The sequence below is a fragment of the Manis pentadactyla genome, chromosome 3, assembly GCF_030020395.1.
Source record: "Manis pentadactyla isolate mManPen7 chromosome 3, mManPen7.hap1, whole genome shotgun sequence".
Classification (NCBI taxonomy): domain Eukaryota; kingdom Metazoa; phylum Chordata; class Mammalia; order Pholidota; family Manidae; genus Manis; species Manis pentadactyla.
The window spans coordinates 156,539,803-156,565,527 of record NC_080021.1 but is presented as its reverse complement, the minus strand read 5'-3'; the positions used below and the strand labels follow the sequence as shown (position 1 = coordinate 156,565,527).

At 40.8% G+C, this 25,725-nt stretch overlaps 1 protein-coding gene across 7 annotated transcripts in view; it reads right to left on the bottom strand.

Annotated features, from left to right (window-relative positions):
• Positions 1-25,725, bottom strand: part of SMARCA2 (SWI/SNF related, matrix associated, actin dependent regulator of chromatin, subfamily a, member 2) — a 161,746-nt gene that overhangs the window by 82,312 nt on the left and 53,709 nt on the right. For all 7 annotated transcript variants that reach the window (XM_036928446.2, XM_036928450.2, XM_036928448.2 and 4 more), the window contains exons 13-22: positions 23,670-23,770; positions 22,318-22,465; positions 18,611-18,774; positions 17,172-17,238; positions 16,280-16,390; positions 13,370-13,612; positions 11,919-12,032; positions 4,642-4,749; positions 3,980-4,066; positions 925-971 (exon numbers count right to left, since the gene is read on the bottom strand). In XM_036928446.2, the coding sequence (XP_036784341.2) occupies positions 925-971; positions 3,980-4,066; positions 4,642-4,749; positions 11,919-12,032; positions 13,370-13,612; positions 16,280-16,390; positions 17,172-17,238; positions 18,611-18,774; positions 22,318-22,465; positions 23,670-23,770 (1,190 nt within the window). The remainder of the gene's footprint in view (positions 1-924; positions 972-3,979; positions 4,067-4,641; positions 4,750-11,918; positions 12,033-13,369; positions 13,613-16,279; positions 16,391-17,171; positions 17,239-18,610; positions 18,775-22,317; positions 22,466-23,669; positions 23,771-25,725) is intronic.

The window sequence follows — 25,725 nt, the reverse complement described above, 5'->3', positions numbered from 1 at the left end:
GTTTGGTAGCTGATTTTATGCATTATCTCTAACGGACGCATTTTCAATTATGTGTCTTCCCAACATCCATCCCCCACTCTGAGACCTGTCCTCCAAACACTCGCCGTCACCAGGCTTTCACTATGAAATTGTGGCCAACTGGACGGCACCAGAAGTAACCATAAGGGCCACAGGAAAGGCGGCTGAACAGAGCTTGCAGCACTAGTTTTGGATGGATTCCAACCCAGTTCTTAGCCTACTTCTCGAGTAGAGTTAAACAAAATAGTAAGTAAGGAAATAGTTTTGAAAGATAAAACAAAAACTCAATGTCTTTGAATTCCATGACAGCGGGATCCAAGAATAACCCCTATACCCTAATAATAAATTTTCCCTGGTGCGAAACAAACAGAACAGAGACTTTCTGTTAATGCAAAGCTCTTTTTTTGTTGTTGTAAGGCACAATTCTCCACAATGTCCACTGCTAGTGAAAAATGTTTCTAATACAGACTATATTTTAACAAATTACTGTAAAGTCGTACATATTTATAGCAGATGAGACATTTCCTCTCACAGACGCTCATGTTAAATATCAACTTGGAATTTCATATGATAAATTCTCTGAGCCCAAGCTGCACTACTGGTTATAAGTAACAACCCTGTGAAGCTTCAACATTTTTAGAACACTGGGACACTCTAAAGTCTATTAAATGAGATCTATGTCCTTTGAATAGACACTTGCTCAAGGCATGTAGTAATTTATGCCAGTAAAGTAAAAGAGAATGCCGATATCATTTTGGTTAACAACTTCCATAACCTCTGCTGAGGAGAAGCGAAGGTGGAGGAGTCTAGAGGCATATATTTGTGTGATAGGAAACACTATAGGAAGAAAATTAGGTTAAGAACAACAAACTATTGTTTGAAAGAAAAAAATTTTTTAAGATTTACCCATTGATGACCCCATTTGAATAGCCTAGGTGTTCAGCAAAGGATTCCTTTAAAAGAGAGAGAAGAAGAAAATGATTAAAAAAAAGATATGTAATGATTACCTTAATGATTACACTCTTAGGGAGAGTATCCTATTTCTAGAGTATAGTTAAACAAAATAGTAAATAATACTTGTTATAGGATAAACCAGAAACTCAGTGTCTTTGAATTCAGAGTTCCGTTCTGACAGGGATGTATCCTGTGAGTTTCTGCAAGTCTTTAGACTCTCATGCTGAGAAGGATAAGTTCCGTCATCAAATAGTGTTTAGGCATCTATTGAGCCTAGGTAGATACTAGGGATCCAGAAACAACCAAAGTATTTACTCCCAAGGAGCTTAGAGTCTCGATTAGAAGAAGAGCTCAGTATAAGCAAATCAGGATTAATATGTACACACAAATACACTGGAGAAATACTTAACAGTAAAAGTAATGGGGATTATACATTATATTGTTTAAGAGTTTAGTGCAATTGTAACCGCCCTTCCATACTGTGCTTTTCTTTGCCCTGTTTCTTTCTTTGCACTGCTATTACAAGTAAGGCCCTAAATGGAGACCACTCCCCTGGGGATTAGGCTTCCACTTTTAAAGTACACCCATAATTCCCTCCTCACTGATTCCATGGAAGAAATACCTGAATGCTCCCCATGTGATGTCTCCCTTCCCACTTGAAGGAAAGGGAGACCAGCTGTGGGGAAGGAGAGCATGTCACACCTTCACCACAGCCACCAGCTTCCTTTCCCTCCCTGAGCCGTAAGTTTTCCTCCAAAGGAACCAGATCTTTCACGCTGAGCTCTCCTCTCAGATAACACTCATCATTCAGAGTAGGCTCCTGCCCCTCAGGACACTGCACTGCCAGCAAAATAAACACCAACAGACAGCGGCCAAAACCCCACTCCCACTCCAAGAACCACAGCTCTCCTCTCCGCAGGCGGCCATTCCTGACTAGATTTCTCGGTTCCCTCCCCACTGCTAAACCAAAGAACAGGGTCAGTGGACAGTGATAGGATTAGGTATCAGTATCATTTAAAAAAAATCCTGTTTCCACTTCTCTGGGTTGGAGGTCCTCTGGGGCAGCAGTGAGCCCCCACCAAGAGACTGGGCTTCTGGTATGATCATGAACAAAGGTCGTGTAAAACCAAATAAAGACAAAGGCAAAATGCACACATCACCTCTGATCCGTAAGGGTAATGCATTTGCCAATGACTGTGGGTGTCCCATTTCTAGGAATATGCTCCTGGAAGTTTCTTTATGTTAAAGAAAATGCAAATCAGGGTCTGTCTTTCTACTGACTTCTACTTAAAATGTAAATATGCAGGCAAAGGAGAGCAAGTTACTTAGACTTAGCTCCTCTGACAGTCACCTTCCCCCTACGCCCTTCCGGGTGCTCCAGACAGAAGCCGTCCTCTGTCCCCCTTGCTGACATGGCCTAGCATGTTTCAACGGCTAATTTTTGTACAATGACCACAATGAAGTAAGACTGACACTAAGTTTTCATAGCTTCTAGCCCCTCCATTCCCTCCATATAACAGAATGCCTATCTTAAATTGTTTTTAGGAAAAATGGGACATCAGGTTAACCTGACATGACCCCCATGATTTTCATCCTTAGACATATTTTTTTGGCTCCCCCCAACTCAACACACCCGCACCACTAATTCATTGATACCTTACATCCATTTAACATGTTATCAGCTTCCAAGATGCTTCTTGCTTTTTTTTTTTTAAGTTTATCTTCCTGCCAGTCCTATAAGCTGGTAATTAATCCATGTGATGACACATCAAGCACACAAAGCTTGGAGATGCTGAGTGATTCCCACCAGGTCAGTTAACAAAGGGCCTGGGACCTAGACTCAGTGCACACTATGTTCTCCTTCCACTACATGACTGTGGCTTGGTGAGATCTGCTTCTTTCTTTGCACTGCTATTGCCACTATCATTTTACTTAGACCTATAGGCCTCTTAGTCTACAGATACTCTGCCCAAGACATGCAGGCAACAGCAGTGGTCAGGGGTCATCTAAGTGCCCAGTGCAGTTGGGACAGGACTCCAAGACAGGCAGAGGGTCTGTAATAAACACTCTTATCAAGCAAGTGTGACTGCCAAAACCAAGGGAGAAAAAAAGAACCGTTAAGTTCGAGGATATTCAAAGTATTTCAACTCCATTTTTATATTGTGATTACTTAAGTTTAAGTTCCCAGAACCTTCTATTTATTTATTTTGTAATAAACTAGTGCAGACACTGGGGCCCTGCAGTGACCTCCCCTGTGCCTCCTGCTCATGTGCCGTGGAAAGCGGGCATGAGGCTGGCAAGTAATTGCCACCAGGACCATCTGCATCTGCAGCAACATTGAAAAATGGAGACAATCGTGGCTCCTTTTCCTTCCTGCGCCAAGTCAATTGCTCCTACCGTGGTGAAACTCTGTCAGTCCAGGAAACTATTCACCTGTGCTGAAGGGGGCAGAACATGTCCTCGCCCCTAAAAATAGCTTTCTAGAGACCACGGCATTGGAATAAAAGCCTGGATTTACATGGTTGTGACAGAAGCCAGAAAGGAAAAATACAAATCCAATACAGACTAAAATCACAGTTTTTCAACAAAGAAAATATTTCAAGAACATCTTTCTCTTCAGCAGATATAAATACATTATCGTAATATTTTTCACTGCATCTTTCTAAGGAAGCTGGATGTATTTATCATTATCTTCAATTTTAGAACTCCTACCATAACAAGGCAATTCACGGTACTTACCCAAACCCACATAATGAGCCAGAGCTTACAAAATTTTCTCACTCCTTTAAACTCTTGGTTGTAAAATTCCAGATGCTCAAGTGTTTGGTGCCAATGAGAATCCATAACCAGAAAATTTATGTTTGTTAATTCTGTTCATTAAGCTATCAGAGCATGTTGTTTCAACTTCCACGCACATTTTAACCCTGTTTGTTTTTTTTCCCATTAAGTAGCATTGGTAAGTAAAGCACAACCAGGATCAGGATCAAAACAGATAATGCAGACTTACCTCAATGTGTTGGAACATATATGGATGATTGCAGATTTTTCTCAACTGCATGATAGTGTTCATAAGTGTTTTAGCACCTCCTTTCCCCTAAGGACAAGTGGAGAGGGTAAAAATAGAACAAATTATGATTGATCGAGTATTTCCAACTTTTAAAAAGTTGGTTTCTATAGGAAGGGATGTAGGTCTTCTCAATAACCTATCCCTCTTGTGGTCCCAAGCTCCTGTTACTACATAGTATGTTAGATATAAATTCTTTCTTGTGACTAATTTATCCTGTAGGAGGAAATTATGTCAAGTTGATGGTTTTGTGACATGACTATCTATTCCCTAGGATTCTGGGAAGCTAGAAGCATGGAGCAGATACCTGACGAGTGAAACTGCATTTTGAAACCTTCTGAAATGGCACCCTATATTTAGGAAGAACTGACATGAGCAGAGCTGTTTTGGAGATAGGAACATGCTTCTTTCTTCTTGCCCCAATGCAGTTTGCAGGTAAGAGAGTAAAAGATTTCCTTTGGTAGCTACAATAACAACCAACAAGACCCTATAATTTGCTTTAACAAATCATTAGTGGGGTTGCTTTCTGCAAATGAATACTCAGTGTCAAATTCATGCAGAGATACAGGCCAGCAGGCTGAGACTCACCATCTTCTGCAACGTACCTTCTTATCTTTCTCAGAACCATCTGTGAGGAGGATCCCTTTGGCTTGCATATGGCGATACAGAATCTTCTGCAGAGCAGACATGTCACACTTGATCACATATTCAACCTGGGGAGAAAAGAACAGTAAGTAGGTAAGAGCAGGAGAGAGAAGGTTACTGTTGTAAGAAGATGGCTGAGACATGGCTGCGGGTAGCACTCTCGAAACCAGAAGGTACCCGTTACCCCTTCTTGGATTCATGGAGTGGGGTGTGTACCAGGATAGTGATGGAGACTGTGGTCATCAGTGCTAAAAGTACCAGTATAGAGGGACCTTCAAAAGGTTATATATAAGTGAGGCCAGGGTCACGTTTTCCAAAAATTCTTGACTTGTTCCACATATGTTAGAGAGTGGCTTGAAAACTGCCCAAATTCAGAGATGTTCACTATGGAGTATTTTTTTAGTATTTCTTCTACTTTCCAATAATAACCTCCTTTCATATCAACAGAACAGTTTTAGGAAAAGCATAGACTAACCAGTAGCCTATGATTTTCTTTGTAAGACAACTTTTAAATGGTCATATGTAGCTACCAATACTAGTCCTAAAGTGAGAATTATAATAGCCTTAGGTTGACTGCCATTAATTTCTGCAGTTCAGTGATAAGAGGATACTAATTAGTGAGGGTAGGAGAGGAATTAATTCACAACTGGATGCAACTTTATGACCGTCTAAAGAAGGCTAAGCCTTGTATGTGTTTCCAGTTGGAATATTGCAAAAATCCAATTTAAACAGTTAAAGAGAATTCCTGTGCCCATACACCTGCAATACTTTAGCATGCTTCTAATGTGTACAGTCTGCCTTGATTATTTCCTATTATTGTTTTTCTTTATTAAAAAAAATCCCCAGAATACAAATGTGCAATTTTCATAATAAACATCAGATAAATGCCTAGAAATCCACAGAATGTGATTAAAAGTAAATCAGCAAGCTGCCTAATGTTTAATAAACTGATTAAAAATGATCAGGTTATTTTCAGCTCTGAGGGCCAGGGCAAGGAGGTCACAGATGAAAAGAAGTTGAATATTCATTCATTTGTTGCTTTAGAAGGAGCCTGTCAGGCCACATGGGACTGCAAGTAATAATCGTTTGCCACTCGCTTTGATGCACCAAATCAGATTTGAGGAAGGCCAATTCTGCTGCAGAGAAGTTAAGAAAAGCAAGTGACCTACCATAAACTTGTTTTAGTTTTTAATGACATTTTTGGCCAAGAAGGAAAAAAAAAGTCCAAATTTAATAAATAGGATGCACTTAATAGTGGCTCTGTTTTTGATACCAGATCATGTCGTATTTCTAAAGTACTTTGATTTTTTCAAGGGCTGTTAATTCTCAATGACATTTGATCACGGTGAAGAAAAACGTTAAACAATGACAGACTGTAACAAGTATAAAGATAAAAACGACACCGAGGGCTAATGTTACAGGGTTTTTCCGTGGTCCAGGCCCTGTACAAAGTGCTTCCAGTGCCTCCTCTCATTTCACCACAGAAGTGCTGTAGGAAAGGGTTACAGTTAGTGTCTGCATTTTCTACAGCTAAGGAACCTGAACAGCAGAAAGGTTAACAGACAGGCTCAAAATGATATAGTAATCAATGGTGCTGTTAAGACTGGACATAGTCCACTCTCCCAGCCCCATGTTAAGGATGATTGTAGGCAGTTGCAGAACCAAGGCTTCCCAGTTCTGCCCTGGCGTTCACCTTCACCTGGGCCTCCCTGATGCAAGAGCCTGGCTGATGCTTGCTTTTACGTGCACTGGGGAAATGCAGAACTAGGGGCAGAACCCTTACCCCGCTTCCTTCCTAATCAGCTACTGCTCAGCGCTGGAGACGAGGGAGTCCGGCAAGCACGACGTGTGCATGATGACACTGCGCATACAGGGACGCCGAACATCTCACCATAGTCAAGTGAGTGGGGAGGCCCGTTCTGATGACCCAACCAGTGCTCTGGGAAGGAGAAGTCTCTCCAGACCCTCTGCCCTCACACCGTTTGGGGATACCTGAGGCTGGTCTGATACATATGATCAGAACCACCGTCATAAGCTTCATGTTACATTTGCTCCCCACACCTTCTCAAACTTCAAGGTATCTTGTTTGATTTTTATCCTTTTCCCCAGGTTGGGATGAGGGGATGGGGTCCCTAGTCCCAGTGCCTCCTTTCTAAATCCTTCTCTGCCTTAAGGGCTCCTTTTAACATATTCCCCAGTACCCCTTATGCCAAAGCCCATTTCCCTCAAAGTGATTATTAAGCCTTTGATGGCATCCCCTTATCAAGGAGCACCTCTTCCCAATACATGCCCACATATTTACTTAAGAATTGTATGTATGTGCTAATGTTAACATCTCAACATACAAGTTACTTCTAGGATATGGGTCAATGTTAAAGGCAACTGATTTATATCCATATTTCAAGGGGCCAATTTGAAGACACCAAATTTTTTTGGCCAGTTCCAGCCTGATTACCCTATGATATGGCTAATTAAAAACTCGCATTAGGAAGAGGACAAAGAGACAGGCTGCTTTTATTATCCACCTAAACTTTTATTATTCCTGTTGTTTTCAACCTACAATCCTTTGTAGAATCTTTTTAAGCCCTTTGTCCATTCTGAGGACTGGGGGTGTTCATTTAGTTACAATCAGATCAACCCAAGTCCTTTCACCTGGGTGGAGGGAAACCCACAATGGCTCACACTAGGCGGGGGTACATGCACCAGGAGGTGAGTGAGGGTGAGCGACTGTCACAGGCCCCGGGTGGAGGCACGCCCACTCACACTCCCCCAAACACCCTTCCTGCTCTAACCGGGGCACATGACTGACTTTCTGATGTGCATATGCCACATGGGTACCAGTCTCAATTTGTACATTAAATATCAATAAGGTATAATTATTTTCAAGAGACAAATTAATATACATCGAAGTCCTAAAATCTTTCTGCACCCAATGGGTTACTAGCAAGCCCCCCCCCCCTCATCCCCAGACGCACACACACCTGAGCATACTCTGGAAACCCCTGCCCCAAATGCATGAACGCCCTGATCATTCACCCTGGTCGGTCGGGTAAGGTTGCCTTTCATTATCGTGCCATTGTTCAGGGCAAGTAGGCCTTGTTTCCACACCAAGTCTGCTGACCTCACACACTATGCCTCTGTTTCTGGGGTAGCTCCTGCACCTTCCACCCCGGCTGGAGTGCGGTACAGTGTACAGGGCAGGCAATCAGAGTCATGTGTTAAGAAAAGGACAGACTGAACAATTCTAAAGTAGACACACAGAGCAACAGTGATGGTGTGGGAGAAGGTTCCATAATAACCTGAAACTCTGCTGGGTCTGAGTTCACGCCTGAGAGATGGGAGGGCACCTGATGAGAGCATGAAGGTCAAAGTCCCTCAGAATGGGCTGGTGCTGTACCAAGTGAAGTCTGTGACTCTGATAGGGATGATCCCCTCCAACAGGCTTGTGAGCACCACTGGGGCCATTTTTGTTCAATTACATGTCAAACTGAGGTGCCAACCTCAAGTACATGATAATTATCTCCTAAGAGTTCTTATATTAGTAAGTGATCAAACTGGTCCCTACGAGGACCCAAAGCAGGTGATTATATTGGCCCAGTCTCCTCCCATATAACCCAGTAGAAGTAACAGAGCTTTATTCATAGTTTCTGCCTGAGCACTATCCATCACTATTCTAATTTCTCCTCCAAAAGGATGTATTATTGGTATAATTAATCTAGACAACTGTGTGACTATGTGTGTGATCTATTACCACTTTATGAATTGAGATTTCTAAATAATAAGACTAAATTTTGGAAGGTGCCAGGTTCTGTCACTAGAGAGGAAGTAATGATTATTATATCAAGTATTCCAAGTTTTTATGAATGAATATACAAGTTGGCCATCTGAACAAAGTTTCTGTTGTTTTATACAGATTGTATCAAAATCAGGATCTATTTTCCATAAGTCGACCTTGAGTTAACCTCAGACATTGTATACATATTTTAGCATATTCAGACATTGTTTTATATATATACAAGCAATTGCAAATATAGCTCATTCTTGATTATATGAATTAACAAAGGGGAGAGTCAACACAGACAACTCAAATGGGAGTTAAATCAAAAAATCAATTTTTGTTTAGTTTAGATTAGGTTTCATATAATCCTTTTACTATGAATTATCATGGTTTTCTGTGTATCAGTAATGGGCTTTATGCCAGAAGCTTGGTGGGGAGGAGGGTCTGGGGGGATGGTACATTCCCTCACTCATTAGGTGTTTCATTAGACTCATTAAATTATTATTTAATTGATTAAAACTAATTTTTGTTATCTACTCATTCATTGAAACTAATTTTTCTATGAAGTACAGTGGTACTTATCAAACCTTAGCCCTTATATGCCTGCTCTAGTTTCAAGTGAGGAACATAGATTCCTGAGGTCACTCCAGCTATCCTAAACAGAACTCCTAGGGCTCAGGGCTGGTATTCTACATTTTTAATAGTTTTTCTATCTTAAAACTCAACCATAAGAAACGACCCAATAAAAAAAAAACAGACAAAAGTCTTGAGTACCACTTCATCAAAGAAGACATATGAATGCCAAATAAGTGTATGAAAAGATGTCCAACACATTAGAGAAATACAAATTGAAGTTATGAGACACCAGTACACACTTATTGAAATGGCTAAAAATATTAAAAACTGACAATCCTCAATAAGTACTGATGAGGATGTGGAGGGAGGGAATGCTCAGACATTGGTAGTGAGACTATAAAATGATTCAGGAGGTTTGGAAAATAATTTGGAAACTTCTTACGAAGTTAGGCATACATTCACCCTATGACCAAGCGATCCTACTTCCAGATATTTACTCAAGTGCCATGAAAACCTATGTTCACATGAAAACCTGTACACAAGGTTAATAGCAAATTTGTCCATAATCATCAAAAAATTTTTTGATGATGTCCCTCATCTAAATGGATACGCAAACTAGGGTGCATCCATATAATAAAATACTGTACATCAATAAACATGAACCAACTATTCATACATGCAACAACGTGGATGAATCCAAATACATCACTCTGAGCGAAAGAAACAAGGTGCAAAAGTTCTGATGAGCCATATTGTCTGAGTCCATTCACGTGACACTGTGGAAAAGGCAAAGCTATAGGGATGGAGAATGGATCAGTGGTTGCATGAGGCTAGACAGAGATAGTGTTTGACTAAAAAGTGGGAGCACCAGGAAACTTGGTGGGGGGAAGGACAAGGAAATAGAATTGTTCTGATTTTGACTGTGGTTAACATAACTATGAATTTGTCAAAACTCAGAAAAAGTGGATTTTATATATGTCATCTAAAAAATGAAATTAAAAAAACACCTAAGTGATTCTTTTTCACGAACTCGTTTGAGAATTATTGCTATGGAATACTGAGCCTTTTCCTGCTGTCAGCTATAATTCCTTTCTAGATTCTTTACGTAGGCTGAGAAAGACACACACATCATTTGTGGCTGTCAGCAGATGGTGGCACAAGAAAACTCCCTACCCCCAGGATGGCACTTAAATGGCCAATTTTCCCCAGGTGAAAAGTCCCAACAAGGCATACGGAAAGTAAAGAATGAATCCTGGCCCAACCACATTCCTGCCAGCTACCTACACATGCAAAATGATTAGTTTCCCTATTACCTTGAAAGGTTAATGGGGACAGAGATGGATGAGGGCCACAAAAAGCATAGGGCTGAGAGAAGAGAAGGAACTTGATGTGAACAGGAAAGAAGAACTAGAACTCATAGGAGAAACAGCAGCACAAGGATAAAATAAGGACTATGCAGAAGCAAGCTATCACTAGCTGAGTGCTTAGCACGCATCAGACACAGTATTGTGGGTACTAACATCAATTTAGTCCTCTCAATAATCTATGAAGCAGGTATCGTTTATTTCCCAGCTCACTGATGGGAACACTGAGACCCACCAGGGTAACTGACTGAATTCACACAGTTAGCAAGACACAGAATGCAGCAGGGACCCCTGGCTACTCTGCGGGACAGAGCCCATGATTCCCACTCCACCAAGCTGCCCCAGGAAAAGGTAGCTTATCCACAGATATTATATCACATACAGGGTATATAACATACCACATTAATATATTACTCTGGGCATAAGAGTACAAGAGATTATGCTCTTGAAAACCAAATCTTCATTTTTTAAAGTTTATTAGTACTCAGGAAACTCTCTTATGGAAAAACAGTGAAATACATATTACAGTAAAGCAAAGAATTCCTTTGTGATATAACCAATCACCTCATAATCCTTATGCTGCAGAAGTTTAGGTATTTATACAATGGACTTTCTGAAAAGACAGCATGCTTTCAACTTGTAATGAATGTGTTTTTAAAATCTATCTGTATTAGCCAGTCTTATTACTTACAGAAATAAGTAAAAAAGATTGAGAAGTTTTATGGATGAATAAATGAAGAACTTCTATTAACTACCTTTCATTTTATACTTCTCCTAAGGAAACAAAAAGAAGTATGGGACAAATTAAAACCTTGGTGACAGTCCATCTCTGTAACTTGCAGGGTCCCAATAACAATATACTAGGAAGTAACTCAAGGCAGCAATCTGAAAGATATTCACTTAAAATGTTCACAGGGACTTGATTTTTAATGGTGCAGGACAAAAACTAAGTCTAAGAATAATTAGATTATCTGTCTATAATTTGCAGGAACTTGATATTTTTCATTTAGTATCAGAATGGTGCCATCACAAGCATCAAATATTAAAGAAATTTTCAGGAAAGCTGGCAAGTGTTCACTAGACTCTTCGAAGATGGTACAAGTCCCAAATTCATATCCTTTTTTGGGTCACAAGCAGAATAACTCTGTAGTACCTGCAAGAGTGGCGCAACAAGGTGACTAACTTAAAAAAAAATCTGTAGTTAAAATATCATGTTAATTAATGTAATGTTAATTTAATATAAGTTAAAGTTACAATATAATGGTACTCAATGAATTGGGAAATTTTATAAAATCTACCTCCAAAGCTTTTGGAAACCAAGCTGAAAATGCTAAAATTTCCTGTCTCTTTCTACATTAAATCCTCTGGCTTCTTTCTATCAAGCAAAAAAGTACTTTAAAATGTTTGTGAATACCTGTCACTAAAATATAAGCCTGCTGTTTTGGAAACACGATTTCAGGTGCAGGTACTTCAAATATATCTGCAGATGAAGAAACCACAATGTGAGTTTGCAACATACTTTTTCTGGAAGCTGGGATTCAACTTCTTTCTTCAGTCTCCTCAGTAAAAATGGTCTCAACACCTTATGTAGACGCCTGATGATCAATATAGTTTCTTCTTCATTTAAGTCCACCTACAAGAAACTGTAGGTGAGTATGATTCATCTTTTTAAAAGGGTGTTTCATGTAATAACACTTTATGGTATGTTTATTCATTGCAATGTTATGTTTGATATTTTATCTGCACTAAGGCCAGGTTTATACCCATCAAGTACACCTCGGAATTCTCATCCCGCCTGCCTACCATGTGGTAATAAAACAGCCTCTAAATGGGTGTCTTTGTCTTCACTCTTGAGCCTGTGGAAAAGGGCCTAGAGTCACCAGTTTTGAATCAGTAGTGTTAACAGTTCACAAGTTATGGGCTATGACTGCAAAAAAGGCTGACCGAAAACGGAGATAGGAAGAGGCAGTAGTTGATGTGTTTTTCTTAAAGTTGAAGCATTTCATTATGCTCTTCACTTTGGTTGTCTCAGGTACAGAAACAACCAAGGGAACGAGGCTTGGATGTGACAAGAAGAACAAGACGAGATCCAGTTTACATTGGAGGGTTTCTACCTTACTCTTCCATATTTCTCCCCGGATCTTGTTGAAGTTCAGTCATATTCCTAAATCCTCTGCTTTCTCTTTCACCCTTCTCTATCACCCTCCAGGGAGCACAGTTAGCTCACAGTACTTCCTATAAATGGGTAAGCCAATTAATTACTGATGAAAGGCAAATGTACCTATAATGTCCCTCAAAATTAAAGGGCCAAATAGTTCCAACATAAATATGCCTAAAGCATTCTAAGTCACTTTTCATTCCTAGAGTTAGGACACCACTAATCAAAGGACAGGTACCTGCTTCTTTTCTTGCAATGGCTCATATCTTTCTTCATAAATGGGCTCTAAGATAGATAGTGGAATGACTAGTAAAAAATTTGAAAATAGCTACTGTGGGATTTAAGGAGTATTTATGTGCATACAAAATGAAGCTCACGCTAAAGTCTAAAAAATTGTGTACAGAAAATCAGTGTAAACTAGTTCAGTTTTACATACAGACTCTTTATGAGAACCAGTTTAAAGGGAAACCCATGTCTATGTTCATCCTCCCATAGCAGTTAAATATTCCACCCATCAGGAATATTCTCTGATGGGCTGGTTAACATGCTGGCAAAAGACAAAGGTTTAAGATGGCCTAGATCCTAGAACCACCCGGATCATAGATCCTAGACCTAGTCATTAGATCCATTTTCTTGCCACTGGAAACTCACCCTGGAATAAGAACCTAACTACCCACTTATGAGCTTCATAAAGTAAGTGCCATTGTCAACCACCTCATGGGTTTTCTGTGGCTTTAATGTTCTCTCAGCTCTGGGTTCTTTGATTTCATTTCATTGCCATGCAGTGGAAAAGACAAATGTTAGACCAGTACCCTTTCTCCAGTCATGGCAAATGGAGCATTAAACCACTGCTCAAAGGTGCTGCAGCTCTTAAAAATTGTGGGTAGGAGGAAGTTGAGCAAGGCCCAGAGTTCCGGAAGCTTATTCTGCAGTGGGGTCCCGGTCAAGAGGATCCTTCTGGGGGCCACATAGTGAGTGTTCAGGACCTGAGTCAGCTTGCAGTGGTGATTCTTCATTCGGTGGCCTTCATCCACTATCATGTATTTCCACCGAATCTGTAACACAAGAGGAAAGACCAATGTGTGGTGAGCCAGGGACAAATTCGCCTTCCAACAGGCACAGACTGCTATGGGAAACCAAAGAGTCCATACTTGTTGCATGATGTGGTGTAGCTCTCCTTAGGATAAAAGAATCTCAACAAGCAGTCTATTTTTCATACCTAAAAGATCATGTACTACACCATGAAGTAATGGAATGCTAACACAAAAATGCTTCTTATGGGCCAAAAGATTTCAAACCACTCTTTCACAAACAAGAAGATCTGGGCCCAGAATGAAACGGTCGGGCCAGGACTAGCTCCTGTGTCTCCCACCCAATACCCCTCCTCCTCATGCTATCTCACAGCAGCTATCCCACACTGAGCGGCCACGCTACCTCTGCTCATGGTAGGTGGAGACCAGAGCTCCCCACTTGAAGCAGAAGTTAATGAATGATTTTCCCAGATGGCGTCAGCAGGTACCTACCACTGAGCCGCTCTGGCTTCACACCTTCTTCACCACTACATTGGCTGACTACTACTACCTCTATGGGCTTGACTCAGCTCAGTATTTTTTTTTTTAATTTCAACTAGTTGCTAACATTTAAAAGTTAGAATATTGCACATAAAAATCTGGACACCCAGCTTTCTGAAAAACAAAAACAAAAAACAAAAAAAACTAGAAGATCTGACATCCTGGACTCTCAGTCATATATACCTTAACCTGCCAGGTCTAGAACTCCTGTTTTAAGATAGCGAAAAGGAAAGGATATACTCACTGGTAGACAAGGCAGTGCTAAAATAGCATTCCTCTATTTTGGCCAAAACTTCAGAATTAAATACAGCATACTCCCCCAGCATGACTATTACTTCAAAAGCAAAGAGTGGCCTATGACATGGTCTTCCTTCCTAAGCTTATACACAGTCCCCATCCTCCCTCTTACCTTCAGCCCTCTTCAAGGTCATTGTTCTCAGTTTCTTTAAGTCAGAACAATGAGGAATGTTCCACAAAGCCTATTCATTCCCTACAAAAACAGTAGCAATGGCCAAGAAAAGCATCTGGTGCTCAGATGTCCCTGAATCCTGCTGCAAAGCTCCTAGAAAGAGGGGGGAGACTAGCACAGTCTTCTGCATAGTCCTTGCCTTCCTCATGATAAGCACCAGTAAAGTCAGGGGGAAAAGGTATAAAGTCATCAGCCAGACTGGGATGTTCAAGTATCTTTTACTGTTCTTTAACTACCAGTTTCTTTAACTACCAGAGTTGTTTGGGGTTTTTTTTCTCTATACCACCTCTAAGAAAAGACTTTTTCGAATAATTAAAGTTGCAGGATCAACTGTCCCAAACTAACCAATAGCATGAAAAGAGGGCAGCCAATAAAACCATATTTAAATAAGTATTCTTAATCTACTTTCCTGCCTACTCTAGCTTATAAAACAATAAACAAGGAATCAGAGGCCTTTGATTTTGTTGTTGACAGTTCCACTACTAATTAGGTCTTCCACTTGGAAAAATGTGATCCCCATCCAATAGCTTCACTTCTCCAGTAACAAATACAAGCAATGTATCTTGTTATACCAAGCATTGCCAATGAGTTTACAAATATATATGCAGGAGACACAATATGAATTTTTTTAAAAGATCTCAAACGAACAAACACATTCCCACAGTAATATTGGAAACACGTCCTGTCTGACACTGCCAAATTCATCTCTGCTCATGAGGACCAGGAGCACAGCACTGTCGCCAGTGCTGTCTCAATTATTAAACCTCCCTGGAGACCGCAGTTCCCTTATGCTACTTCCTCTGATGACATGAAGGGAGCTCTCCATTCCCAGAGCAAAGGTCTAATGCAGGCATACAACAGACCCCAGAAATAGGGATTCTGTTTGCTTTTGGCCATATCTTAGTTTCAGAGTATAGTGCTTTCAAAACACCACAGGATTAAAAGAAATTACCAGAGGGAAAAAAAAGTTTCCTATTTGCCCCATGAAGGAAAACGGCTCCCATCATTATATAGGAATGTATTTGGAGGAAAGATGATTTAAATAGGAAAAAAATTTCAACTTTACGGCTAAAGGACAACTTTGGGCATACAAATTAGGAGACATATAGGTCACAGGAACAACTCTTTCTCAGCTCTAAACAGTCGCAGAACGGCCCAGAGTAATCTGAACAATAACAGTCCTTTATTTTACCAGGAAAAACCCAAAATAGGCATAGCTCAAAAGCCACAGCTCAGATAAATGTTCATATGGAGAAGGCCATATGGAGAGGTGCCTACTCATCTTTAAAGAGATAAAGGCACAAGAGGGATGAAGTAACACTGCTGACAATAACCCAGGGCAACAAAAACAATTATTTTTTCCACAGACACATTCAGGGCTGTTGGAGAGAAAGAGTTGCAGAAGGATCCCTGGAGAATTTTTTAAGAGATGTGAACTCATTAACCATGAGAGGATAGGTGAGAGTCCCAGAATCATTTGACATTCAACAACTATTACAAAAAGCATGCCTGAAATTAAAACCCATGACCAAGATATATCTGACTCCTTGAAAAAAAAAAAAGAGAGAGAGAGAGAGACAGAGAAGCCATCTCATGATCAAATTATACTAGTGAGTGTAATTTGGGGAATATGTTGCACTCCAGTTGATAATTAGAGATAAAAGAATTTCTTTTAAACATACCTTTGCAAGAATGTGCTTATCTTTTATAATGTACTCATAAGTAGTCAGAAGGACATTGAATTTGCCACTCCGTAGCTGGGGGACAAGAGAGCGACGCATGGCAGGAGTGCCCTGAACAGAAAGGAAAAAAAAAAACCACATATATATATATATATATATATATACACACACACACACACACACACACACACACACACACACACACACACACACACACACACACACACACACACACACACACATATATATATATCACCCAGTGGAAATAGGTATGTGTTATTTCTCATTATTCCTGGCTTAATGGAGCCCAGACAGGTGACTGAGGATTGCACACAGATGCATTATCATATACGGATCTATTATCCATGAAGTGTTTGGCAAAATTGCACACATCTGGACACTTTTCAAACCCTACAGAGAGGCTCCCCCACTGAAAACTAAAGGAGGGGAAAGGGAGAAAAGGAAATGATGGTGACCTCGAGGCAGCACAGAGCCCGCTGCTCTGCTGAAAGGCTCCACTTGTGCAGGAGTGCACAGCAGGCAGCCCGTGCCCGGGTAATTGCCCAACTTTATAGGAAACCTGAGCATGGCAGCAGCCGACAGAGAGTCAGGCAGCAGCATGCAGAATATGCGGTATTTGTCATTTGTATTATTCTCATCAGAAACCGTGCAATATGATAATTAACAATTTTCTTCTGCATTTCACTATCTGAAAGTAATTATGGTTTATTACAGTCATCTTCTTGGGATGATTAACTCTCACTGTTTAGTACATGATGTACATGACAAAACTTTACAACCAAATACAGTTCACAGATGTGCATATGGGGTGAACAAAGTGGGGTCTATTTTTTGCTTTTCCACATTTATATATAAATACAGCATTCCAAACCTTGTAAGAGATTTTCACCACAGAAGGAGCCCATTTGTCAAACTCATATGTCCAGTTAGATAGAGTCCTATAGAATAAAAAAGAAAACATACAGGAAAAAAGACATTTGTTTATAAATCAGTGGTTAAAAATAGGTTCTTACTCATTTTCAGGCCTCATCTTGAAAGGGGCTAGAGAATATAAAATATCTGAGCTACATACTTATATTAAAGGTGTGGAAATAAGAGGACAGTTAGAAATAAGCTGCTGCAAAGCAAGACAAGTTTGTGGGTTCATAAGGAATCTCGTAAGAAGAAAGTAAAGAATGCGTACACACAGAGGGCAAAAACACTTAATTTTAATACTGGAAACAGCAATTGCCAGAGTGATTTGGGGACTCTTTAGAAACAGCCATTTAGTTCACAGAAAAGTTGAGTCAGGAAAAAGAAATTACAAAAGCACATGAAAATATTAAATAAATCTGTCAAGCAGGAGCAGGGGAAGAAATACTGAATGCCTTTAAAAAAAATTTCTGAAAACATCACCTAATATATGAGACAGAACACATAAAACACAGATAAAAAGCAAAATATATATACATTCAAAGTGCAGATAACATACAAAGGGTGTCTAAATACTATGGATTCACATACAGATTACAAAGGTCTACACATAATTCTCCTTTAAACAAAATTTGAAGGAAAATCCTAAAACAGAATCCGTATTTTTTTCTCAAGGTCTAAGGTTCCATTAGCACTGAGACCTATCAAAAGATCTCAGTAAATAAAACTGCAACCTAACATCCACAGCCAAGACACTATATACCAAGGAGGGTGGTTTTGAACAGGTATTCCTCCTCAGAAATGTCCACAGAAGACACACAAAGAACCTCACAGTGGGTGAGGCACTGGGAATTTAATGGAGAACAGCAGAGACCTGTCCTTACAAAGGATCAAAATCAGTGAAGTTAAATTGCACATACTGAGGGCAGTTTGATGCATACCCATAGTTTAGACTGTGATCTGGATTCTGCTTTAAAAGATACAATAAAGGAAGACTTAAGGATATATAGTTTTTGAATATATGAATACAAACTTTTAGAAATGGAAGAAAGAAAAAGATCAAAGGCATCTTTACCAAAAAATACCAAAACCTTTCTGCTTCCTAGGTCAGTTTAAGGAATGATGACGAATAAGCCCACTGTGTGTGCATGCAGGCTGCGCAGACAGCAAGGCTCACATCTGATCAAATCCTGGCTTCCCTTGCTCACCATAGCCAATCAGAGGCTGGGGGTAGGGTTGGGGAGTGGTGGGAGAGGAAAATCTAAATCCAGATTACAGGCTCCTGGCAATCCCACTATATGCTAACACTCTCCCGTAAATGAAAAACAAGGACAAGTTACTAAGAGGGCAATCCACAACATACAGAAAGATAACAGGGGAACAAATGGCTTTACTTACGAAAGGGGAACAATGATGAGATAGGGGCCATTGAGTCTTTTGTGCTCCATCAGGTAAGTGATGAGTGCGATGGTCTGTATGGTCTTTCCTAGCCCCATTTCATCAGCTAAGATTCCGTTCAAATTGTTATTATACAGGGAAACCATCCATTCCAAGCCCTGGAGCTGAAATGAAGAGTAATTGCTTCAATTACCCACGATCTGCACAGGTAATTAATACTAATACAGCTCAAGTGAGGCTGCGACTTCCGAACTCCTTAGTGCTATATGTTGGATCTCCCACAGTAGGAAAGTGGGGGAAGCACCAACACAAAAAGAATTTAAAATATGAGCCTGTAATCATCCCTGCTGCTTGGCGGGTGCTGAGTGTTAATCAGATTTAGCGATGACGGGCTGGAGCATACTGCTGGGAGTCTAAGCAGCTTTGCTGCTCATCCCTACTTAGCATTTCACAGTATATGACATTCTAGAATTATTACAAATGAAGAAAACTCCAACTAAACTCCATTCCAACCACTCCAAGAACAAAAAGCCAATGTGAGGATTAAAGGCAAACAAACCAGAAGGCAGGTTTGGCACGCAGATCACGGATCATTACAAACAGCCTTCCTGGGAATGAAAAACCTCTCCCTCAGGGTGGGGTCCCCTCAGTGAGGAATCGGGGGTGACCAGGGAGCCAGGGATCCACTGCTGGGCCCACAGGAGTACATTTCCTGGCAGAGAGAGCGCGTCCAGGCATCGCATGGAAACTCTGCACCGTGGGCGTTCCCCAAAGGCCACGCATGGGAGGCCCTCTGCCAGGAAACATGTTCACATTTTCCAGGTATAAAAGCATTGCACCAGAGATGCAGCTTTGGATTTCCCACGTCAAGCACAAGAAAGGTTGCATGAAAATACAAAACTGTTCCACTTCCCTCTCCCTACCACCAATCCTTCACCACCACATGACAGATGCTGGTTTAGATAGCAGTATCAATTATATATCTATATTATATAGGTAGGATCAATTATATTTATTTGCTAAGTCCATTTAGCTTGCTAATGAAGTTTTACTTAGGGAAATGCTAATTTTAATTCATTTTATATAAGAACAAACTGAGTGATTCATTTACTTTAAATATTTATTGAAAGATGACTCTGTGTAAAGGAGCATGGAAGGAGCTACAGCAGATGGATTCCTAAGTGTGGAAGATGCATGCCTCCCTTGAGCAGCTTGCAGTCAAAGGGAAGATAATAAGCCATCCACATATAAATATGCACCAAGAAGGGGTTGCGAGTGCCAATGTCATACATATAAAATTGTACTGAGCCGAGGTTTTCTTAGGAAGAGCACTGCCATGGTTGGAAGAAATATTTTCATAAGCCACTTGGGGAACTTTGTACCACAAGACTCCAAAAAAGCATTATATAGGTTTCTGCAGAGTGACAGTTACACCAAGAGATCAAAGAAACAGGAAGAGCCTCTGAAGGAATGGGCAAAAGATGGGGAGGGCAAGAGGGGAAGCGACTAGAAACCAGTGGCAGGCAGGAGGAGCTGCATGCTGGGGACATAACCCCGAGACCACCAGACCTTTAGGAAAGTCAACAAATGCCAGCAACAAGTGGACACTCAACAGCAGTCGATTTTTCTTTAATAAGAATTGGCAAAGGGGCTGAATTTTGCATCTGTGTTAATTCCAGATAAAACAGAAGCAGAAACTGGCAGCAGAGGAGGCTAGAAATTCACAAAAATCATGGGAAGTGATTTGGACCTTCCTAGACCATGGAGCTGGAGGGGTTGGGTATTGAATCAAGCTTATGTGGCTCCCCAAGAAGCAGCGGGAAGGCCTCAGCTATGTCAAGGCTAAATAACTATCAATGGCAGAAAAACATGTCAAGGAATAAGATGATAGAAGTTGATGCATGGACAGAGTGATCCAGGAAGGCTTTGAGCCACAGTCTGAACCGGTTTGTGAGAAATGGAAAGGATGTTATCAGGCAGACATGGGTGGTCAGAATCCAGGAAGAAGGACTTCATGAAACAAAAGCCCCGAGCGGGACAGAGCAAGGCATGCCCAGGAAATTCACAGCAGCCCAGCAGAGGAAGAGCGACATGTAATCCACATGCAGAAGGAAGTAGGGGAAGATGGGTTTGAACAGCTAGGGATGAAGAGTGCTTAAATAGATGGTGGCTTGCAGGAGGAAAGCCATGTGGCATTAAAAGCCACTTTAGAGCAATCCAAAGAAAGAATGCACCTTCTATAGACAGACATGCAAGAGTTTACTGGCACAAATCCCAAGTCAACATGTAGGGCAGGCAGGTCACAGAAGATGAAAACAACTTAAAATACGGAAGTAGCATGGTCTTTGGAGAAAATGTGACCTGACTATAGCCAGAACAGTAGTTCTAAGTGTGCTCCAAGGGCTCCTGAGGGGGACCTTTTAGGGAGATCCACAAGGTCAAAACGATTTTCAGACTAACACTAAGGCATTACGTGCCTCCCATACTGTTTGGTATTTGCACTGATGATGCAAAAGCAGTTGTGGGTCTAAGCTGCAGGCATTGTAACAAACACTAGCCAAGGCGGTACCATACTAGCAGTCACTGGAGCCCTCACTCCCATCCATGGACGGCTGCAGATATGGTGCCGAGCTTTAAGAGTTTAGGTGAGCTGAGTCCAGAAAGTTTGAGAACTGTTGGCGTAACACATATGCCTCCTTAAGTACATTCCAAAAGATGCTAAGTTTACAGGATGTTAATAGGTGATAACGTGAAAATAAAAATGAGTGGTCAAAGAAATTTGGGAAATATTAATTAAGTTAGTCATTTCACTGCAGGATGTTGATAAGCAACTTCGGATTACACATTCATTTTTGCAGAGTCATGAATGTGGCTGTTGCACATCATGGACCACCAAGAGGGGTCATTGCCAGGGTGCCCATGTCTGGTTGGCTCAAAACAGTCCTAGGTTATGCCTATCATCAACAACAAGGGCCCCTTTCATTCTCATAAGCATCCAAACTTGGAATAGTAAATTATATGGTAATCTGCATTATAGCTGATGGCATTTCCCATATTTATTTGAACTCAGAACCTATTATTCTTTTTCTTTTTGAGGTACATCTCATGGCACAAATGGAACATACTTTGGGGAATATAAAGTGGTAGCCAGTAGAAGAGGAGCTGATCTCATTCCAGACAAGTCAAATGAAGCATCTGTTATGTTTACAGCTTGGTTTTCTTCAAAGCATGATGCTCACCTCTTTACTGTGCCTTAAAAAGAAAACCCCATAAATGCAGTGGATAGCAATTCCTAGGTGGCTGGATCAACAGCATTAAACTACAGACTCTACTTAAATTTTTAAAGAAATACTTGCTTCACTTCCAGATGAGGCTCAGATGTTCCCTACACTCACAGAATGTGGCAAGGTTTTCCATTTTGAAGAGATCCACAATAAAACTGTTCCAAATGTTAGGCTGGTATTTCTTTGAGCACAATGGAAGAGAAAATGGGTATGCCCTGGTACAGATGGCAAAATCAAAGTACCCTACAGCAAGCATTATAGGCACAAGGGAGAGAATCACCACATCGTAAGCAATGTGAGCCCAACACCTTGTGTCAACCATCATCAAACCCCTTTAACAGTCAGCATACACAAGACATACTCCAATCAAACTTAAGTTAAAGATTGTGGCTTTGCCAAGAAAACACAAACCACGCCAAATACCTGATAATGCTTCAGGGTTCCATTAATGAGAAGGGCAGACTGCTTCTCCACCCTCTCAGAGATGGCATGAGCCACTGTGTAGTAGGACTGGGAGCCTCTGGCACTGTACTGCATGCTGTATTCATCATCCACGTCTTGCTTAGCTGTCCTGAGATAGAGAAAGTAGAGAATCGTGCACAGATCATTCGGTACATGGAGTGCTCAAAACAGCTGCAATAATTATGGCTTATTTATTACCTACTTCATGCCTTGCAGTTAAGATACACATATCTGTAATCCTTACAAAAAATAAGCAAGGTAAACATTGTATCATCCCCACTGTATGTATGTGGAGAACTTCAGGCTCAGAGAGGTTAGTTAATTTCCCAGGGTCACATAAAAGGTAGTAGATTTGGGATCTGGACACAGGTCTGCTTGACCTCCAATGAATGCTATGAGCATGCACCTGTGTGCCTGCAGACTAACACGTGGCCAGTGAACATGTCCTGGGTGCTTAGGATGCAAAAACAGATCATATTCAAGAACATTGCCAAAGGTGTGGAGGGCAGGTGGGAGAGGGCCAAACACGACACTAAAGAGACAGCACTTGCATTTCCTATGCCTTGTTAATGAGCTAGTGTTTTATTCTACAGTCAGTGAGGAGCCACTGAAGGGTTCTTAAACCCTCAGTGAAGGAGGAGGGGCAGATCAATAAAACAAATTTCCCTAAAATGGGGTGTACAGCCCTGGAATAAAAGGAGAAAATATTAGAAGGTCTACTTCTGGTTTATTTTCTTTAATCTCATCACTTTAAAATGTCCTATTTTGATTATAATTTCCCAACAATTTTCCTTTAATATTACATCTATACAAGCAAAAAGCTGTCCACAGACAGGATGGATGGGTTGCAGAAGGGAGCTGGGCACTGAGAATAGGAAAAGAGGAGAGGTTCCGAGGGTGTCCGGGGGTTTGGGAAGCTGGTGGCTGAATGGTTACGGCAACGAGGGCAGAGAGTGAACGGCCTTTCTCATTTTAATGTCTGGGTACTGCGGGTGCCAGTAACGGTGTAGAAAAGGTGGCAAAGCAGCCAGGGAGAGAACACATTTGGTCAGTTCAACCCTGAACAGTAGTGCAAACAACAGGACAGCGCCCAGGAGGGAGCCCGAGATGGAGGTGGGGACTCAGGTGGACGGAAGGGAGGTGAGCAGCCTGGGGGCAGGGAGCTCAGGGGTGACCTTCTACAGTTGCGTTTCAAGTGGAGGGTGGGTATGAAGTCAGCTTTCTTCCTTAAACAATATTTTCTGAAAATGAATCGATGAATTATAATCCTCATGAAATGCATTTGCAAAAAAGAAACGTCTGTAGATACACACTCAATGATCTGCTTAGCATCCTTCTCAGAAACTTCTTCGCTGTTTGGATCCAGAAGTATTTTCTCTTCAGTTTCTTGCCGACTGGACTCTTCTTCCTCATCCTATGGCAGGAACAAAGATACAGGGCAGAGCCCACTTAGCAAAGGGATCTCCATGTAGTGGCATTTTCAGGAAAGAGAGAAATAGTATTCACCTTCACAAAGGGAATACATACAAGTAAGGGAAGAAGTAGGTTTGGAATACCTTCCTACACCAGGCAACCCACCATTCCATTTCTTTTTAAATCACTGAGTGACAGGACGAAAGGAACCCTCTGAAGATCCCCTGGAACCCTTGCTACCAAGAATAAATATGCAAAAGTCATGCCAGAAGGATGGATATATATTACTGCTTGGTTCTCAGAGTCCTGTAGACCTTCTCTGCTCTCACTTACTTAGCAACACTCTATATCCTTCTCTCCAAAGACAGACTTTAAAGATCTTAGGATTATCCTTCTCATAAAAATGCTCTCTCTGATAATGCCAGTGGGACTTTGATGGTCCCCTGTGCATTCACAGTAGAGGGACTGCAGCTTGTCACTTTTTTTTTCTCACACTGCTTTCTGTGGCTACTTTACATCACACATTCAAGAATATTTAGATTAAAACTGTCAATAACTTGGCAAAGATTCATTACCTCCTACCTCTGCACTGTGTACTACATTCTGTTGGCCTGTTTGAAAGCTTCGCTAAATATCAATCATGTCTACTGCTAACCAAAGGCTAAATCTTTTCAGGTAATTCAGCAGAATTTCCTTTAAAAGTAGATTTAAAAAGAAGAATGCTTTCCCATAGCTTCTGAGTGAAAAAAATACAAACTGACATGGTATTAATGCTAAAACTCAAACCTATGGTATCAGATCATTGAGCTGCCAGGACTAAGCTAAGGAAATCCACACAGCTCCTTCATGGGATGAAGCACTGGGAAGCAATGCGACTCACCGCACCAGGGCCTCAGGAACCCTAGGTCAGAGTTCACTCTGTCCCAGGCTGCCTAGTGCTATCCATGCGTGTCAGTCTCAGGCTGGCATCCGCGGCTTTAAGCAGCCTACTTTGTCTCGTCTTTGTCCCTCTCTGGCTCTCTTACTCAATGGGAAGATTCTTCCAAGGGATCATTTATGGGCCCATTCATCCAAGGAAATGAGAAACATTTATTAAATTTATTTTGTAAGCTTCAAATATCTCAGAAAAAGTACCTTGTGAAAAAATAAATCGCATGCTCCCAAAAGTAGTTGCTTTTTAATGGCATGCTTTCTTAAAACCATAACTTTTATTATATTTCCTCCTTGCAAAAGTCTTAAGTGTTCATAGTAGATTAATTTTAGAAAACACAGATCCACAAAAGAGAGGAAAATAACAATTGCCTTAAAATCCTGGTGGGTGATTATTGGTAAGGCTGCTTTACCAGGTCTATGGCATCTGTGCCACAGCACTCTTTGAACCAAGATCCCTCTACACTGGTAAACATATTTAGTGACCACACAGTAACAAGGCTCCAATAAAGGAGGTAAAAATCTTTTAATCCTTCCATTCGTAATTATTAAGCATTTCATAGTTGATCTAAAAAAAATACCTTTATTATGTCTTAATTTCCATTAAATGTATCCAAGATCACTGTTTTACATTCTGGATATACGGATTATTCCTTCCAAGAGCCTGAGAAATGTGCTTCTGTTTGGGTAACAAGTATATTAAGGAATTCAAAAAGAATCACATTTAAAGAGAAACCAAGAGGATCAGTAATAAACTCATTAAACCAAGCCCATGTTGCCCCTTTGCATCTAAGTTTCCAGACTTAAACAACTTCAAACTCTACGGCCTTATAGGACTTCAGAAAGTTGTGGGCTGCTAAGCCTCAGTGTGAACCACTTGGAGACTCAGTATGGCCCTGCCCAAAGTAATCCATCTTCAAGTCTCCCCAAAAGATCTTTCCACCATCTCCAATTTAATACAGCTTCTCTTTGCTTGGTTCCAAATAAATTTAGAATCCACCAAGGTTCCCCGTTGGCCAAGAGCCT